At 44.3% G+C, this 20,088-nt stretch overlaps 2 protein-coding genes across 2 annotated transcripts in view; both read right to left on the bottom strand.

Moving 5' to 3' along the window:
• CUL5 (cullin 5) overlaps positions 1–1,083 on the bottom strand; it is a 134,460-nt gene extending 133,377 nt beyond the window's left edge. Inside the window, exon 1 of the mRNA XM_062196962.1 lies at positions 635–1,083. Coding sequence (XP_062052946.1) covers positions 635–658 — 24 coding nt within the window. The 5' untranslated portion in view covers positions 659–1,083. The remainder of the gene's footprint in view (positions 1–634) is intronic.
• A 14,562-nt stretch (positions 1,084–15,645) lies between these two features.
• The window catches only part of RAB39A (RAB39A, member RAS oncogene family), a 43,563-nt gene continuing 39,120 nt past the window's right edge, over positions 15,646–20,088 (bottom strand). Inside the window, exon 2 of the mRNA XM_062198351.1 lies at positions 15,646–16,709. Within this exon, the coding sequence (XP_062054335.1) occupies positions 16,283–16,709 (427 nt within the window). The 3' untranslated portion in view covers positions 15,646–16,282. The remainder of the gene's footprint in view (positions 16,710–20,088) is intronic.

The following is a 20,088-nucleotide window of genomic DNA, read 5'->3' as shown; positions in this document are numbered from 1 at the left end:
AGAGAAACTGCCCCACTGGGCCTAGATCTCCCTTGGGTCTTCTCTCAGAGGGTAACTCTCCTATGCCCTACACTTAGCAGCTGGCATCTGGTTGTGTCCTGTACCGGGGGTGAGGTGGGGGGATGAGGTGGGAAGAAGTTTCCTAGGACAAAATGGGAAAACAGGAACTCAAGAACAGGGGACCAGGAGGGAAGGTGCAGCATAGAGGCAGGCATTGCTGTCTGGGAATTCCGAGCAGGCAGAACGAGAACAGACACTGAGGCGCTGGGGGTCGTCACTGAAACCTGTTAAGGCAGCATTTCCTCGGATTTTCCGTGTAGACGTCTTGGACTTGCTGCAGAAGAAACCGAGACCCTCAAAGTGAGAACGGCCCAGCGGGCCAGGGCACACCACGACCGTCGCCGGTCCCTGGGAAGCATCGCTGGCCGCCAGCGCTCGGCCGGCGGGAGGGACGGCCACAGCCTCTCGACCCCAAGGCCAGGGACCCGCGTTCCGGTCCTCGGCCGCAGCTTCCCTTCCGGCGGACAGCCCCGGAACAGTCCCACATTTCACCTCTGAACCTGACCCGAGCCTTTCCCCAGGAGCTGCCGCAGACGCTCACGGAGGAAAACCCAGCCCGGAGTGAGGGTCTTACCTTTAACAGATTAGACGTCGCCATGTTCCTTCAACTTAGATTCTCGCGAGACGACGCGAGAATTCGTGGCGCTCCCGGCCAGGCCACAACTGGAGGCCGGAGTTCCCGCCGGGGCCCACGGGCCCAGCGGCCCGCACCGGGGGTGGTGGGCGGCGTGTAGACGGCGCAGACCTCGTCCCAGGCACCCGGAGCTTCCTCTCTCTGTCCCCCCTACATGGTCACCGGAGCTCCCCCACGCCAAAGAGCTCATGCAAATGCTCAGGGAGACGGGACCGACGAACGGTGAGAAGATAATGGGAGCCGACCTGACGTGGAAGAGGAAGCATCCACTCCACGAGCCTCCCCAGCTCCTCGCGGATCAGCCTTTGCGGTTGCACCCGCAGCGGCCACCAGCAACGAATTTAGCTCGGCTTAGGCCCGACAGCTCAGGTTCCGCGGCCGCGTCACGTGACGCGGCGGGCGGGGGCGCGCTCGGGAGCGAGCGAGGGAGCCTGGAAGTCTCGGCGGGTCCCGAGGCCGCGGCGAGGGCGGGAGCGCGCCCTCTGCTGGCGGGACCCGACGTTTCCCCTCGCCTTTCATGTCCCGCACCCGCGCGTGCCAATCGCGGGCTCGCTGTCGGAAGACACGTGATCCCGAAATGCTGGAACAGCTGTCTCCCCCAAGAACTGGCACAGAGAAGGCGCCCCGTCAATACTTGTGGAGTGAGTGAATGCACAAATGTGTTGGCTGTTAAGATTTATCTGCAAGGGTGGCTGGCACTTAGATATTCTTTAAAAAGATTGTTGAGGGAAAGAGTGTTAGTTAATCTTGGATATCCTAAAGGCACGTGGTTCCAGAAGATCCTAAACCATAAGCCCCATAAGTTTCATCCTTCGGGTCACAAACCACTAGTTAAGAGAATAGAATTTACATGTAGAACCTATGAAAGACATAGTATTGTATTATGCATACTTACAAATCATTCATTCGTGCACTCATAGAAATAAGAATGCTATGGTTGGGCCAGCACTGTGGCTTAGCAGGTAAAGCCCCTGCAGTACCAGCATCCCCTATGGGCGCTGGTTCTAGTCCCTGCTGCTCCACTTCCTATCCAGCTCTCTGGCCTGAAAAAGCAGTAGAAGATGGCCCAAATCCTTGGGTCCCTGCACCCACGTGGGAGACCTGGGAGAAGCTCTCAGCTCCAGCCGTTGTGGCCACGTCGGGAGTGAACCCGTGGATGGAAGACCTCTCTCTCTCTGCCTCTGCCTCTCTGTAACTCTGCCTTTCAAATAAATAAATATTTTTTTTAAAAAAATGCTGCAGTAAAATAAAGCTGAGAAATAACCTCACTTAAAGAATAAAACTAAGTAGTTAATATTTTTTGAGCACCTATATGTAGTAGGTACAGGAAATACAGGATTAAATAAGAGCGAAGACACTTGCCTCTTGGAGTTTAGGGTCAAATAGGGAGCCAAACATTAAACAGAGTTACACAAATCAAGTTACTTAGAATTGTGATAAATACTGCAAAAGAAAAATACAGTGGACACTTGAGAGCATGTCATGGGTAGTGGGACTAACATCCTAATCAGCTATGCCATTCATTCTTTATGAATGGAAATGTGTGAATGAAACTTGTGACTACTTTCAGTTACCAATTTTTTATTTATTTGAAAAGCTGAAAGAGAGAGGCAGACAGAGCTTTCGTCCACTGTGTTCACTCCTCAAATGCCCGCAACAGTCCAGCTGGGCCAGGCTAAAGCAAGGACTCCAGCACTCAGTCCAGATCTTCCCTGTGGCAGCAGGGACTCAGGTGCTTACGCCACTACCTGCCACTTCCCAGGGTGCAATTAGCAGGAAGCTGGAAAGGAGAGCAGAGCTGGGACTCAAAGCCAAGAACTCCAGTGTAGGCTGCAGGTGCACTAACTCGGGGTCTTAACTGCTGCACCAAATGCCTGCCCCTCTTTCTCATCTGATTTAGATTTGATGGCCCATCATTGTAAAAATGCTTAAACATTTTAAATGCCTAAATATTTGTTTTAAAATACCACAAGCTTATAGTACAAAATTCAGAAGATGCTGAAGGGAATACAGTAAAAAGCAGTCTGCCTACTTTCTGAGGTGATGTAAGGTTCTATCCAGTATTATAAGGATTTGGGTTACTCAACTGTATACATTTACCAAAACTCAGCTAGTGTACCCTGAAGATGTATGCATGTCATTCAAAATACAAAAAGAGTAAACAAAAGTTGAAATTTCGTTAATGATGTTCATACAGAAGAATTTAAGGATATGTGAAGCTATAATTTAATTTGAAATGCGTCAAAAAATAAGACAGATTGGTGGGTAGAAGGACTGATAAACTTTATAAACTGTTGATGATAGAGTGCAAGTGGTGGATATACTAGTGCTCCCTGTGTATAATTCTTTCAGCTTGTCTATATGTTTTAAAATTTTCATAATTAAATGTTAAGGGGAAATTTTAAAAAAAATAAACAAGTAGGCCTCCCTTCCCTCACAGTCCCCTAGATATTTGTGCTTCCTTTCCTGAGATGGCCACAGTTGTGAGCCTCTTGCGTAGGGCATTCTGTGTCTACGTAAGCACTTGTGTATCTATTTTTCTTTCCACACAAATGACACTCTTCAACATCTTTTTTCTTGCTCACCGGTATAATATAAATTACTGACAAGGTCGTTTATACTTATTTTTTGCGCACTTAAAAAGTTATTTGAGCCGGCGCCGCGGCTCAATAGGCTAATCCTCCGCCTAGCGGCGCCGGCACACCAGATTCTAGTCCCGGTCGGGGCGCCGGATTCTATCCCGGTTGCCCCTCTTCCAGGCCAGCTCTCTGCTATGGCCAGGGAGTGCAGTGGAGGATGGCCCAAGTCCTTGGGCCCTGCACCCGCATGGGAGACCAGGATAAGCACCTGGCTCCTGCCCATCGGATCAGCGCGGTGCGCTGGCCGCAGCGCGCCGGCCGCGGCGGCCATTGGAGGGTGAACCAATGGCAAAGGAAGACCTTTCTCTCTGTCTCTTTCTCTCTCTCACTGTCCACTCTGCCTGTCAAAAAAATAATAATAATAATAAGTTATTTGAGAGGCAGAGAGTGGGAAAGAGAGAGAGTACTACCAGCACTCCCCAAATGCCCACAACAATTGAGGCTGAGCTGGGGCCAAAGCCAGGAACCAGGAACTCTAGGTCTCCCATTTGGTTGGCAGGAACCCAGTTACTTGAGCCATCACAGCTGCCTGTCTGCCTGCCTTCCTTCCCCTCTTTCCACCCCTTCCTCACTCCCTTTCCTTCCTAGAGTTCCCATCCACTGGTTTGCTCCCAAAATGTCCACAACAACCAGGGCTAGGACGGGCCAGGCCAGGCCAAAGACAGGAACCAGGAAATCCATCTGGGTCTCCCATGTGGGTGGAAGGAACCCACGTATTGGGGCCATCATCTGCTGCCTCCCAGGAACAGTAACAGACGGCTGTGACTCGGATCAGGCACTCTGATGAGGCACTCTGATGGGGGATGTTGGTTGTCCCAAGCAACAGCTAAACCTGCACTGCAATGCTGCCGCCACCTCCGTTCCACACACTTTCTTCTAGAAATCCTTCACAATTACTGGAAGGCCCTAATGCATCCGTGCCTCCAGGATGTTTGCGATTATTACTTCCAGAATAGGCTTTGAAGTCTATTTAAAACACAATAGCTATAAAGTCAAAGCTTTTGATTTGTAAGAGGCAGAAACAAGGTTTTTGGACATACAAAAAGCATGTAAAATTTCAATACACTATCCTTGCATAGTGCTTAGAGAATTGGTCAAAAACTAAACGGGGCACCAAAAGTTTACAGGACTGGGAGAGGTAAAAAGGGAGCAGAACCCAGAGGTGGAGCAAGATGGTAACTGGGCCTCCAAGACCCCTGAGTGCCCCCCACCCAGAGGGAAAACGGAGTCTGCATCAAAAGCCTACAGCATTCCCTGGCACCAAGAAGACCCAAGGGAGCCAGCTCTAAACTCAACCTAGCCTGACCCCAACTGAGATCTAATCATAGCCTGTATCAATTTCCATCCTTATTCCTAACCCTGAAGGTGCTTCCTGGCTGGGCGACGCAGGGCCACACACTGTCTCCGAGGTAGCTGTCTTCTCTGTGTCACCTGTGAGCCCAGCCCCTGGACCTTACGTGTTGGCTTGGGCCGCTGTGACTACCGCGTTTGGAGGACTCCCCTGCTATGGCTGCACGCACTTCCAAAGTTCACCAAGTGAGGCCTGAATCAGAGGATGCCTGGAGGAGGGGAGGTGAGAAAGTGAAAGCCCCGCCAGCAGCTGTGTGGAGCTGCGGAGAGAACCACCCGAAGATTCCCGTCAGGTCAGCAGTGCAGTTCTGCAGTCCCAGTTGTACATGTTACGCAATCATTTTCTTGCAGATATCTTTAACAGCCTACTCCCTAACCCACCCCCCTCACACACAAGTAATAAAATCACTGCCTTGAATAAACCCTTTTGTCTTCTCCACGCTACATCCAGGTAGCTGAGTGGCTTTTCTCTGAATTCATAAACTCAGCCCTCAGATCCCAGCAATCCTGTCAGGTTTCCCTTCGGCAGCTTGCTCTTCCCCTCTACTTCCCAGTCCGTCTACTTCACTTCATAACCTCTTGCGTGACTGGTGACATGGAAAACGGTAAGGGTATGATATGTGCAAATGTAAAATGCAAAATTCCACTTGCCCACTGTGATGCTTTGTGAAAAGAAAGGAGAGGGAGAAAGAAAGAAAGAAGGGAGGAAGGAAGGAAATGAAGAAAGAAAGAAAATACAATCTTCTTTCTATTCTAAATGGGAGAAAAACTGAAAAAAAAATGCAAAATGTTACTAGCAAACAAACAAAAAAACCAAAATATTACTAATGCTTGACTGTGGACTGTAGGAAATGGAATGATTTTAAATTTTTATTTACTTAAAATCTTTTTAAAAATCACCAACTTATTAAGGAACATCATGGTAAATCCTAAGAACTTAGAAAATGGAAGTTTGTTTTGTTTTGTTTTGTTTTGTTTTTCAATCTCCTCGCTCCCACTTCCTAAGATGCCCACTGCTAATGGTTTGCTTTTTCCTTAAAAAGAAAAAAAATTATGTATTTGAAAGGCAGAGTGACACAGGAAGAGAGGAAGAGACAGAAAGACAGGGATCTTCCATTGGCTGGTTCACTCCCCAAATGACTGCAACAGCCAGGTCTGGGCCAGCTGAAAGCCAGGAGCCTGAAACTCCGTCTGTGTCTCCCACGTGGGCAGCAGAGGCCCAAATACATGAGCCATCTTCCACTGCCTTAAGGTGCATTAGTAGGAAGCTTGGTCAGATTAGGAGCAGCCGGGACAAAGATCAGCTTCCTACTATGAGATTTTAGAGTTGCAACCCATGTAGTAATCCCCTGTGCAGTGCCAGCCCCTGCTTTCTTCTCATTTGTCTTCTGTTAATGCATTAAAAGATGAATGAAGGAGTCCCTCAAGTGTGGCTGATGAGCCCATCAAAAACACCTGAGGTGCTTACGTGGGAAGCAGATTTCCAGGCACCTCCCTTGGAAGATTCTGATTCCAGAGGTCAGAAGTTGGGCCCCACAACTGCCTTTTCCCCAAATATCGCAGGCAATTTTTGGTGTACTAATGGCTGAGAAACTCAAATATAGTACTTAGGAGTATGTGCTTGGGGCTAGCATTGAGGCATAGCAGGTAAAGCCACTGCCTGCAACACTGGCATATCATATAGGCACTGGTTCATGTCCTGGCTGCTCCACTTCCAATCCAGCTCCCTACTAATGTGCCTGGGAAAGTGGTGAAACATGGCCCAAGTGCTTGGGCCCTTCCAGTCACATGTGAGACCCAGATGGAGCTCCTGTCTCCTGGCTTAGGCCTAGCCGAGCCCTGGCCATTATGGTCAAATGGGGAGTAAATCAGCAAATTGAAAGACTTTTCTTGTGTACTCCCCTACCCCACCCCATAGCTCTGACTTTCTTTCTTTCTTTCTTTTTTTTTTTTTTGACAGGCAGAGTGGACAGTGAGAGAGAGAGACAGAGAGAAAGGTCTTCCTTTGCCGTTGGTTCACCCTCCAATGGCTGCCGTGGCCGGCGCGCTGCGGCCGGCGCACCGCCCTGATCCGATGGCAGGAGCCAGGTGCCTATCCTGGTCTCCCATGGGGTGCAGGGCCCAAGCACTTGAGCCATCCTCCACTGCACTCCCTGGCCACAGCAGAGAGCTGGCCTGGAAGAGGGGCAACCGGGACAGAACCGGCGCCCCGACAGGGACTAGAACCCGATGTGCCGGCGCCGCAAGGCGGAGGATTAGCCTAATGAGCCACAGCGCTGGCCCAGCTCTGACTTTCAAACAAAAAAATAAATAAATCTTAAAAAAAATACTATGTGCTTTAAAACCAAACAGGCCCAGGTAGGTTGTGCCACTTATGGGTCATGAGACCTTGGATGTGAGACTTCACCAGCTCAGTCTTAGTATCCTCATCTGTAAAATCAGAATAACAATGGCATCTACGTTGTAGAGGTTTCCAAGAATTAAATACAAGGGACTTCAAAAAATTCTTGGGAAAATGGATTCAAAGATAATTTTGGTATCAAAAATTTGAAATCCACCCATAGTTTTTTCACATTACACATTTTCCACAAACTTTTTGAAGGCACCTCATGTAATATATGTAAAGCACAATGTATAATATATTTTATTCAATAAATACAAAAATGAGAAGCGCTAACACATGTAAACGTGTAACATATAATGTGTATGCATGTCAGGCACGGTTCCATGCATCTTGCTATAGATGAATGCATTTGATGTCAGAACTTAATCCAAATGCATGTAAATAAATTTAAAAAAGAAAAAAATAAATCATACACTAAAAAAACTTAATCCCTCTGTGGAGATCTTATATATCATTTAAACTTCACACCTGAGAAGAGCAGGCGTCAAAGGGAGCTGATGGGAATGAAATAAGAGGAAACAAATGGGTAGGCGCCGCGGCTCAATAGGCTAATCCTCCGCCTGCAGCACCGACACACCGGGTTCTAGTCCCGGTCGGGGCGCCAGATTCTGTCCCGGTTACCCCTCTTCCAGTCTAACTCTCTACTGTGGCCCGGGAGTGCAGTGGAGGATGGCCCAGGTCCTTGGGCCCTGCACCCACATGGGAGACCAGGAGGAAGCACCTGGCTCCTGGCTTCGGATTGGCGCAGCGCACCGGCCGCAATGCGCTGGCCATAGCGGCCACTTGGGGGGGGTGAACCAACAGAAAGAAGACCTCTCTGTCTCTCTCTCTCTCTCACTGTCTAACTCTGCCTGTCAAAAAAAAAAAAAAAAAAGAGAGAGGAACCAAAGACTGAAGAGAAATTCGTCAGCAACATTATCCTTTTTTAAGATTTATTTATTTATGTGAAAGTCAGAGTTACACAGAGAGAGAAGAGAGGCAGAGAGAGAGAGAGAGAAAGAGAGAGGTCTTCCATCCGCTGGTTCACTCCCCAATTGGCCGAAACGGCCAGAGCTGCACCGATCCAAAGCCAGGAGCCAGGAGCCAGGAGCTTCTTTCGGGTCTCCCATGTGGGTGCAGGGGCCCAAGGCCTTGGGCCATCTTCTACTGCTTTCCCAGGCCATGCAAGAGAGCTGGATGGGAAGTGCAGCAGCTGGGACCCGAGCCAGCACCCATATGGGATGCCGGCACCACAGGCAGAGCTGTTACCCACTGTACCACACACCGGCTTCCATAGACAATTTGTGAGGCACTCCGGCTGCCTCCTCGGGGTCCCAGTGGACTTGGATTCCCTTTGTTCACGGCAGTGAACACAACAGCACAGCTCTGCAGAGGCTCTCTTCTTTCCCCGCCATCTCTCCCTACGGCCTTGTTTCTGCTTCCTGGGCCCTGTCCCAAATACACCACTTGTATGCACCCCCAGTTCTGTGTCAGACTCTGCTTTCAGAATCAACCTTAGCAAGGCATCAGGAGTTGACACTCTTCTGCAAGGACACTGAAATTACTAAGAATTGACAGGGAGGACGAGCATGGGGGTCAGGATCTCCATTGGTTAAGGAATGAGGGCTGAGGATGGTGGCTGGGGGAGGGGCAGAAGTCAGTACATGACTAACAGGAGGATTAATGAATGGATGGCCCATCGCCACAAGACAAAACTGGGTGTTCCCAGAGAAGGGAGGAGGAGAATCTGGGTGGTACTGGGGAACAAAGGAGAGCCACCGTGAACTCCAGGTCCAGGGCACGCTGGCCATCCTGTGAGAGAGGAGTGGAAAAAGCAGTGACCCTGGGGGGGGGACCAAATTCTGCTTAGAACAGTAAAGTGAAGGAGCCGTTAGGAGGAGAGCTTGCAGATACAGGGGGTTTTGCTGTCCATCCAGAGGCTCAAAGTTTGGGGGAAAGGGAAGATGGAATCAGATGTGGAGGAGCACCACGTTTTCCTGGACGAGGGTAACTTACTCTCCTTTGGAGATGGATATCCAAGTCTCCAGGTGTAAGCAGATTGCTCTTTATGGTGGAAAGGCAGACCGTGGGGTGGGTGCTGACAGGCAGATAGTGGAGTGCAGTGTATGTGTTAGGTGATAGGAAGCGGTGGGGGGCCAGCGCTGTGGTATAGCAGGTGTGCCGGCATCCCATAGGGGTGCCTGTTTCTAGTCCCGGCTGCACCACTTCTGATCCAGCTCTCTGCTATGGGTCTCAGCCACTGTCGCCATTTGGGGAGTGAACCTAACGAATGGAAGACTCTCTCTTCCTCTCTGTATCTCCTTCAAATACCTAAATAAATCTTAAAAAAAAAAAAGGAAGGGGTGGGGAAATCTCCCCCAAGACACATCGAGTTCCAGTGTCTCCTCTTTATAGCCTCAGCTGCAAGTGAGGACGTGGAGAAGGGCACCCTGACTCCAAATAGATAAAGACCCAGGCTCCAGTCCCCCTGCTCCTTGTTCACAACTGTGGTCTCCCACTGTTATGAGGAACGCCAGCCTTGTGCATGTAAGGTGTGGCTAAACGGAGATGCTTCTTGCTTTCTGATGTTTCTGGGGACTGACTGCTTAGCCTCTGAATCTTTTTGCTCCACTGTCCAAGTTCTTACACAGTAAAAATATTCTCCAGCAGTTAGAAACTTTTCCACGGAAAGAGGTTCTTTAACCTCTCACTCTGGCACCCCCCAGTGGCCGCTGCTGTGTTTGCAGCCGCTAGGATGGGGCGTATTCAAAATTCTATCTCAGCAGTGCTTCCCAGCGGTACTGTGGTTAACTGTAGGGCAGGAGCTACTGTGTAGATCTTAACGCCGTGGCTTAACTAGGATTTCAGATGCATCCCAACATTCCTAATATTTCTTTCATGATCTATTTCATGCATAAATATTCATCTTTCCTACACCATAAAAAACAAGTAACTTTATCTTGTCTAATTTACACTAAGCAGAAGAGACAAAAATTAGCTCTTGGCCAATTATAACACATTTATTTGTGGTCTCATTTGAAGACTTTGTCAAAGTAGAATGTTATTTTTTTTTAAGATTTATTTTATTCATTTGAAAGAGTTACAGAGAGAGATAGAGACAGAGGGAGAGGTCTTCCATCCGCTGGTTCACTCCCCAGATGGCCACAACGGCCAGAGCTGCATCAATCCGAAGCCAGGAGCCAGGAGCCAGGAGCTTCTTCCGGGTCTCCCACGTGGGTGCAGGGGTCCAAGGACTTGGGCCATCTTCTACTGCTTTCCAAGGCTATAGCAGAGAGCTGGATGGGAAGAGGAGCAGCAGGGACTAGAAGTGGTGCCCATATGGGATGCTGGCACTTCAGGCCAGGGCTTTAACCCACTGCACCACAGCACCGGCCCCAGAATGTTATTATTTATTTATTTATTTATTTATTTTGACAGGCAGAGTGGACAGTGAGAGAGAGAGACAGAGAGAAAGGTCTTCCTTTGGTTCCTTTTGGTTCACCCTCCAATGGCTGCCGCAGCTAGCGTGCTGCGGCCGGCGCACCGCGCTGATCTAAAGCCAGGAGCCAAGGGCTTCTGGTCTCCCATGGGGTGCAGGGCCCAAGCACTTGGGCCATCCTCCACTGCACTCCCTGGCCACAGCAGAGAGCTGGGCTGGAAGAGGGGCAACCGGGACAGAATCCGGCTCCCCGACCGGGACTAGAACCCGGTGTGCCGGCGCTGCAAGGTGGAGGATTAGCCTAGTGAGCCGCAGCGCCGACCTATTTTTAAAATCTGTAATAATCCCTCTTATTCAAGCTACTATCATTAAAACCTTTTCTAATTTATTTTTAAAATTTCTCAGTTCAGATAATTTACAAGAATGGATCATGTGAAAATTATATTACTAATAGAATTTAGACATTTATTTTTCCCTAAAGCACAATTTCTTTTTTAAAAATTTTTGTTTACTTAGTTTCATTTTGTTAGAGAGAGATCTTCCTCTTTCCTCTTCTGGCTCATTCCACAAATGCCTGAAACAGCCAGAGCTGGGCCAGGCCAAAGCCAAGAGCCCAGAAACCATGTCCTGGAACCATTATCTGCTGCCTCCCAGGGTGTACATTAGCAGAAAGCTGGATCAGAAGTGGAGGAGCCAGGACTGGAACCAGGTGCTGTGTTATGGGATGAAGAAGACCCAGTACCATACACTTGCCCAGAAACTCAATTTCCTTTTTTTAAAAAGATCTATTTATTTATTTGAAAGGGAGAGAGAGAGAGAGAGAGAGAGAGAGAGAGAGAGAGAGAGAGAAACAGACCTTCCATCTGCTGGTTCACTCCCCAAATGGCTGCAACAGCCAGAGCTGGGCCAAACTGAAGTTAGGAGCCAGGAACTTCCTTCAGGTCTCCCATGTGGGTGCAGGGGCCAAGCACTTGGGCTATCCTCCACTACTTTCCCAGGCCATTAGCAGGGAGTTAGATCAGAAGTGGAGCAGCCAGGACTAGAACCTGGTGCCCATATGGGATGCCAGCACTGCAGGTGGAGACTTTGGCTACTACGTCACAGCACTAGCCCCCCAACTATGGGGATTAAAACTGGCTTCTTGACAACTTGGTAGTTACAATAAATAAAAAAATAAAATAAAATAAAATAAAATATGACATTTATCAAGTGCTATGTGCCAAACACCACTGTAAACATTTCACATGTATAACTGATTATGTGTGTAGAAGGTATGAACATTTCCTCAGTGTTAACTCAAAATGTAATATATGGGCAAGGCTGAAGCAGGACAAAAATGAACCAAGTGGAGAAAAGTCACAAATTTTGAAATACCTGCTGAGGCATAGAGCTAGGACAAGGTCTCTTTTCTGCAATTCTGTAGTTCACAAAGCTCTGAAAATCTAAGATTCTCTTTTTAACTCATTTGGAAGGAAAAATCTGACCTGACCTGACAGGTTATTTATAGATTTTATCTCTGTTAGTGTGAATATTCACATACTTTAGTGTTTGATTATGGAGTTCTGCTCCACACTTTTCCAAGGTAATCTCCAGTTGATTCTTGTTTTCACTTTATTTGTGAGTATACACACACACGCACACACACAAATTGAAGTAGTTGCTTCAGTTTTAAAAGCACCACCGAAGATGGATAGCATAACAATCCTATGACAATCACAGTTCTCATTCTCATTATTTTTATTCATTATTTAAAATCAAATAACATTAATGACATATTCAAGTTTATATGGTATCTTACTTCTATTGGCTATCATTCTGGAAAAAAATGCAAGACATGATGAGAGCAAAACGTGTTTATTACTTCATGAAATGAATAAATTAAAACCAAGGATGTGGAACCCATATTTAATATGATTAATTTAACACAATTAACCATCAATTAGCTGTCACTGAATGTCACATACATTAACGTTTTAGGCACTATTCAAAAAAAGACAAAACATTTACCCAGAGAGATAACAACACAGGACACTAATGGTTTCTATACCTTTAACAAATTTTGTTTTCATGTATTTCCTACCATGACTAAGTGCAGTATGTGAACTAGATTGTGTAATGATTGATGCAGATTGTCACAGCTCATCACTCATGTGTCTACTTGCATCGGATAATAGCATTATGGAAATACCAGGCCATGCAGCAGTTCATTCAGGTTCAGGAGTAGGGTTTGTTAGTTATTTTAAGATCAGGTGAGGATCAGTTGCTAAGTCAAGTTTGGTGAAAACACTGACATTTGGAAAGATTCTGAAGCAGAGGTGGCTATCATTTACAGGGTTCCAAGAGTTAGCTTTTCTGGTTGGGAATGTATTTTACTATTTTAAAATACAAAGGATCTAACTTTAAAGCCTTTATAGTCTTTCATTTTTTGTTCCCCAAAAGAGTACATGTTTCCTTTACACGTTCAAGCTAAGTCTTTCCAGGTAGTCACTGGGAAGCAAATGGGGTTACCTTACGAAATGAGTCTTCCTTCTCACTATGCAAGTGTCAGACTAAGGAAAGTATTCAAAAATAGTGCACGCTTCAAAGTCAATGAAACCTTGTTCTTAGTTAAACCAAGGACAGTATAAAATCTGACAAAAATACTCCTAAAATGATTTTATTAATCCATAGGTTCCGATTTTTAATTATGTCAAGTTGGATGAAAGGATTTTGTGCTGGCAAAGTTCACAACAATATAAAAGACTGGGTTTCTACACATAAAAATTTCATGGCATGCTTGAGGCTTTTGGAAACTTAGAAGCGAATTCTCAAGTTTCCATGCTCAAGAAATCCTGCTTCCTACTGTTATGCATATAAAGGCCACATTTAAAAGCATTCTGTTTACTTAACATTTTGGCTTAAGCTTACCATTTAATGAACCATCACATCATTTTATGCACTAAAAGTGTTAATGCGACTCAAGATGAGCAATTCTCTCAAGGAAAAACTTACCATAGGATTGGGACAGTTTTTACTTTCTTTCTAAAAATCACACTTACCTAAAATATTTAGTAATTAGATACATCATTGATCAGTTTTAAATTTTTTTAAATTTAAATAAGGTTTAAATTTAAATTACATTTTAAATGAAATGATTTTAATATAAATAATCTATATCTGATTTTTTTAAGAAATTCAGTTAATATGTTTTCTTGGAGCAAACATTTTTACTATTTTGGCATTATTATCCATATCCTCTGTAGTGATGTATAAGAAAATAAGTCAGCTATTTTATATATAGAAATGGATAAAGATCTCTGGCTAAGGTTATAGAGATATTTGGCAATCTTATTTAAGAATTCAGATCTCTGTAGTCATCAAAATTTACACTACTATTGTTTTACCACAAATAGCTCCTGTATAATATAAAAATGAGTTAGCCCAGTTTTAGCATCTTGCAGATTCAAGTGATCACATTTTCCTTCACATCACATTGTGACCCCCACTCCCCAACACATGTACACACCCAGTGCAGCAGGGTAATCAAGGTGCCAGGAGCCCACAGTTCAAGGCTTGCTTCTGCTCATGCAAGTATCAACTTTTTGGGGGCCCTACCTTCCCATTTGCTTCTTCTAGTTCCTTAATTCTGTCCTACATCTTGCTACACATCACATCCTTCAGCCTCAATACTGGACTCACACAACATCGGTGGTACAAAGGGTGCTACTGCAAGTTAAATCACATTTTAGCTATTTAACTTTAGAAACAGGCACACATGACTATAAACTGTTGGATATTAAGTAGTTGAGTTTATGCCATTTTGGAGTGATGGAAAATTATCATGTCAGATTTTAAGCTGTAGTTTAAAATAGACTAGTTCACATTTTGGGGGACAGGCATTTTCTCATCTGGTCAGTTATAGTTTGAACTCCTTCATGTGAAATTAATCTAAGGTTATCAATAAAAAGTCAATATAAATATTCAAAACTTTTCTAGTGGTTATAATTTATATTCTTCTTCCCATAAACACTATTAAAAATACTTACATGAACCTAGAAAATGTACAAGTATTTGAAAATACAATTAAATATTTACTTCAAAGATGCACTTTAAAAAACACATTCAAACATAACTTTTGATGTGATTGGTTCTCCAGGGACTTCCCTCCCTATCATTTCTAACTTTAGAGGAACAGCAGTTCAGGGTAAAAGGGCAGAGAATAAGCTTCAGTCAAGAATTCTCCCAAGTCCACAAAAAAGTACCTTCTTTTGTCCCCTCTGCACAGGAGTGCAAGGAAGGAACAGGAGAAAGCTGTCTCATGAGCAGCTGATATCACTGTCACATTTATAGAACGCTTTCTTTAGCTACAAAAGCTTTGAATAGGATTCCCTTGATTCTCAAAATAATTCCATGAATAACAACAAATGGCATTAGGAGCTTCAATTTGCAGAAGAGAAAATCTGTAGCTTAGGGCGTAGTCACGGTCAAACACTGGCTGAGCAAAGGCAAGCTCAGAAGCAGGTTTTCTGATTTCTTGTTAAACATTCTTTCTACTACACCACCTTGCTTTTCAAACAAGTGAAATAATTATAGTTTGTTTAACAGTAAAAACATTATGATTCCAAAATGCAGGTTTAGTACCCTCTCTGTGATCAGGAACATTTTATAAAGAACATGAGGAAAATAAATATAATAAAATATTTGACATTGTGATCAAAATGTCCCTTTCAGAGGACTTTAATCAATAAACTTTCTCCTTCCACAGAAGATTAATCAATAAGTTAAAAATTAGGAAACTCAAAAGGCTTTTTACTCTCCTGATTATTCTACCTTCCCTTGTAATGATGATTGTAAAATGCAATCTCAATGCTAAATATATCAAACATCTAACCAATTTTCCTTTGTCCATAAAAATGTCTACACTCTTCTTGGATCAGAAATGGGAAAATTTGGAAATTTGCTTGGGCAAAAACGCTATTACTAACCTACATTATTAATTTTGGGATTAGTTTAAAGTAAATTGCATATTTTCTATGAATATAAATAAATTTTGTTTTTCTTTTCTAATCACAGACAGTATACTATAACATCAAAACATTTGCTGATAAGTGGCCCTTTGTTCTTATTTTTACAAATATCAGCTTAAAATATTTTGCTTGGATCCTTAGATAGCTTATAAAACACAAAAGTTTCAGGAACAATAAATTGGTAAACAAAAATGAGTATAAAGCTTGTTTTCTTGCTTTCAAACAGAATAAGGGAGCATAAATATTTTGGAAAGTTGTAAAAAACTGGTACCTAAAACAGGGAATTGATAGTTGAGACCTAGTCGATACCTCTGAGATTTTTTACCTTGCAAGTGAACGGTGTACTCTTAAATGCACTTTACTATTCAATATTAATTAATGTAAGATAACATACTCCTGATAAAATCTTTTCAATCAGATTATACATATACAAAAATCCATTTTTAACTGTCAAGAAAAATGAGTAATGTTCACATATCTGAACACTGAGGTCAGCTATATGCTAGCAAAGTGAGAATGCAGGTAATTATGTAGAGACTCCAAGTTCAGGAGTCTCTGAAATTATCCGCTTTGCCTGATAATTTAGCAAAATATCCAATCTTATAGTGTAACAAGTAAGCACAGGGCTCTGAATCAAAACCTTACAAAATAGTGCTAGCGTGGGTTTATAATTTATTTTTAATGCTTTCATTGCATCACTCTGCTGGATGTTGGTATTTATCCTGAAATGACATCCAAGCTGTTCCTGTTAATTCTTTGGCATGTTAGAAGTCAGCAGAAGCACTCTTTCCTGGGCTTTACTGCTTCCTCAGAAGAATGCACAGTATTTGGAACAAAACCACTTTTAACCCCTTCCCAGCCATCCTGAATACAAATGTCTCCCTTTTTAATGAGTTCATATATGTCTCTTGTCAAGATGGTGAAGGACTCCTCAACATTCGTAGCATCTTTGGCTGAGGTTTCTATGTACTTCATACCACAGTCTGCTGACAATTTTTCAGCTTCTTCCCTTGTAACTTGACGTTGTGAAGCTAAATCACATTTATGTCCCACTAGCAGAAACACAATCCGGAATGGTTGTACATACATTTTTGCCTCCTCCAACCAATCTTTCACGTGTTCAAAAGATCGACGGTTAGTAATGTCAAATACTAAAAATCCACCAACTGAGTTGCGGTAGTAAGATCGAGTTATTGACCTAGAAAATAAAAAGAGAAATGGTTGTATGACAGCAACTTCAAATAATTCAGCGCCATAACAGAATCTGAAGATATTCTGATGTGATTTAACTAGAATTTACACATCAACTATGAAGTGTGTTAAGTGGTAAAAATATTCTGAGACTAATAGATAAGCCGGTTTCATACACAGACAGAAATTAAAGTAGCTGTTATTTTTAGATAGTCAAGTGAGCACTTACATGGTATGTCATCTTGCACTGTCCTACAATTACTTGCTTTGTTTTAAAATACCTGATCGAATAATTATTACATCATGGTGGTTAAAAATAGGCATACAGAAAGACTGGGTGACAGGCTGAAGTTGCATAGCAAATCAAATCTTTAGAATTCTTTTTCTGTCACATAATTCAGCAGCCCCTCCATAAATGCAGAATGAAACAAGGTCAGTATTAGGGACTGAATGTCTATGTCTCCCCCAAATTGTTCACTGAAATCATAAGTCCCAATGTGATGGTATTAGAAGGTGTGGCTTTGGGAATGTAATTTAGGTCATGAGGTGGAGCCCTCATGAGTGGAATCAGTGTCCTTACAAAAGGGACTCCATTCTCTCTGTCTCTCTCACTGTCCAATCTGCCTGTCAAAAAAAAAAATAAATAAATAAAAATTTAAAAAGGGACTCCAGAAAGCTCCCCAATTTTCTTCCAACCACATAAAGATACCACAAGAAATGCTCTCTACATTGCAGAAGAGGGCCCCCACCAGAATCCACACGTTGTTACCTTGAGCTCTGACTTCAGCCTTTCAAAGTGTGTTACAGCTGCCTGAACAGATCTATTATAGTATTAGTTACAGGTATAGTCATCAGAGATTTAGTCTCAGTTCTTTTTTTTTTTTAAAGAAAGATTTATTTATTTATTTGAAAGTCAGAGTTACAGAGAGAGAGAGAGAGAGAGAGAGAGAGAGACAGATAAAAAGAGCTCCTCCCTCCACTGGTTCACTCCCCAGGTGGCCACAATGGCCAGGGCTGGGCCAGGCCAAAGCCAGGAGCCACTAGCTTCTTCCAGGTGTCCCACATGGGTGGAGGAGCCCAAGTACTTGGGTCATCTTCCACTGCTTTCCCAGGCCATTAGCAGGGAGCTGGATCAGAAGTGGAGCAGCCAGGACATGAACCGGCACCCATATGGGATGCCAGCGCTGCAGGTGGAAGTTTTATCCGGCTCTGCTCTTCTATAGTCTCAGGAGCCTGGCCTTTTCAGGAACCATTCCTAAATTCCCTTGTCCTCTGACTTGTAATGGGTTCAGTCAATGGGAAGTGCTGGCTGGAGATCAGAGGAAAAAGAGAATGTATCCACTTCTTTGTCTCTGCTTGGCAGTGGCTTTATTCCCTTGCTTGTAGTCAAGGTTCCTGTTGGATAGTTCCTCTCCACGGCTTCCACTCTCACACAGTCTGGTAATATTCTCTTTTCCTTGCCTCTTCCAGACAGGTGGTTAAAGGTTTTCCACTGTTAGCATCCCTGAATTCTTCAGCATCCTTTGTGCTTTTGACCTTATCTCTGGAAACAGTTATTTCACTGTGTCATCTGTTTCCAGGTTGAATCAGGAAGCAAAGTATCAAGGCCATGCTGTTTTGTTTCACACCCTTACATATGTTGTCTTCTATACCCAGAGTGTCTTTTACCTCTCTTCTGTCTACCAAATTCCCCTTTCTCCTCCAGTAGTCAGATCAAGAATCGTATTATCTGAGAAGGCTTTCCTCCCTCTGACTTCTCTATTAGGACTCCTTCTCTTATAATCATTTCATTGGAAAACTGTCATATTGCAATCATGGTCACATCAATCTTCATAATGAGTTCACTGGATTTGCTGGTATGTCTCCCATTCCATTCAAAGCTCCTTGAGGGTCAAACATTTTTCATCTAAGTATCTCACATTCATAGTGCCTGGCAAATGATGGATGACATAGATTTTGTTGTATTGGATCAATTAATCTTACAGAGAGAGAAAGTGCTAAATGTATGAGCCAGGGATCTCACGTGTCTCAATTTCCAAACTGTCAACAATCCTTCAGGAAACTCATCTGACTACTAGCTTGCGGCATCAAGATCGTTGTGAAGACCCAGTGGGTTGCTTGTTACTCTTAGGTTCTTCAACTTTCACCTATCTTCATTGTCTCCAATGCTGAATCCACAGCTTAGTTCAGGGGCCCAATACTACAAATACGTTTGTTGCCAGAGTGTGAAGAAATCATTGCAAAAGGTAATTTCTCTTTCATTCTATTTGCTGCTTCCCTGTTTCTCCTCAAAATTATTATTATTTTTTATTTTGACAGGCAGAGTTAGACAGTGAGAGCGAGAGACAGAAAGATCTTCCTTCCGTTGGTTCACCCCTTAAATGGCCACTATGGCCGGTGCGCTGCACCGATCTGAAGCCAGAAGCCAGGTGCTTCCTCCTGGTCTCCTATGTGGGTGCAGGGCCCAAGCACTTGGGCCATCCTCCACTGCACTCCAGGGCCATAGCAGAGAGCTGGACTGGAAGAGGAGCAACCGGAACTAGAACCCGGCGTCCATATGGGATGCCGGCACCACAGGCGGAGGATTAACCAAGTGAGCCACAGCGCTGGCCCCCTCCTCAAAATTCTTAGTAAAGAGATACACAAGTGGCCATTTTTTTTTTTAATGTTTATTTACTTATTTGAAAGGAACAGTGAGAGAGAGAGAGAGAGAGAGAATCTTCCATCTGCTGGCTCACTCTCTTAAATGGCTGCAACATCCAGAATTGGACCAGCCTTAAGCTAGGAGCCAGAAACTTCTTCCTGGTTTCCCATGTGGGTGCAGGGGCCCAAGCACTTGGGCCATTTTCTGCTGCTTTCCCAGGCATATTAGCAGATAACCGGATTGGAAGTGCAGCAGCCGGGACTTGAACTGGTGTCCATATAGGATGCCGGCACTGCAGTTGGTAGCTTTACCTGTTACACCACAGCACCGGATCCCCAAGTGGCTATTTCTAAAAAAAATTTTCTTAAGGATTATAATACTATACAGAAATTTTAAAGAAAACTCTCTTACCATTTTTTTAAAAAATGTATTTATTTGAGAGACAGAGAGAGAGCAAGAGCGAGAGTGAGAGAAACAGAGACATTATATGCTGGTTTACTCCCCAAATGCCCATAGCAGTTGGGGCTGGGCTGAGGTTGAAGCTGAGAGCTAGGAACTCAATTCAGGCCTCCCACATGAGCGGCAGGAACCTAATTACTTGAGCCATCCTAGCTTACTCCCCAGGTCTGCTTTAGCAGGCAGAAGCTGGAGCTGGCGCTGGCTATGGAACCCAGGTTCTCCAATATGGGATGTAGGCAAAATCTTTACTGCCTGTTCTCTTTTTTTTTTTTTTTTTGACAGG

The sequence above is a fragment of the Lepus europaeus genome, chromosome 7 (assembly GCF_033115175.1).
Source record: "Lepus europaeus isolate LE1 chromosome 7, mLepTim1.pri, whole genome shotgun sequence".
Lineage (NCBI taxonomy): Eukaryota > Metazoa > Chordata > Mammalia > Lagomorpha > Leporidae > Lepus > Lepus europaeus.
This window is presented reverse-complemented; position numbering and strand designations above follow the sequence as displayed.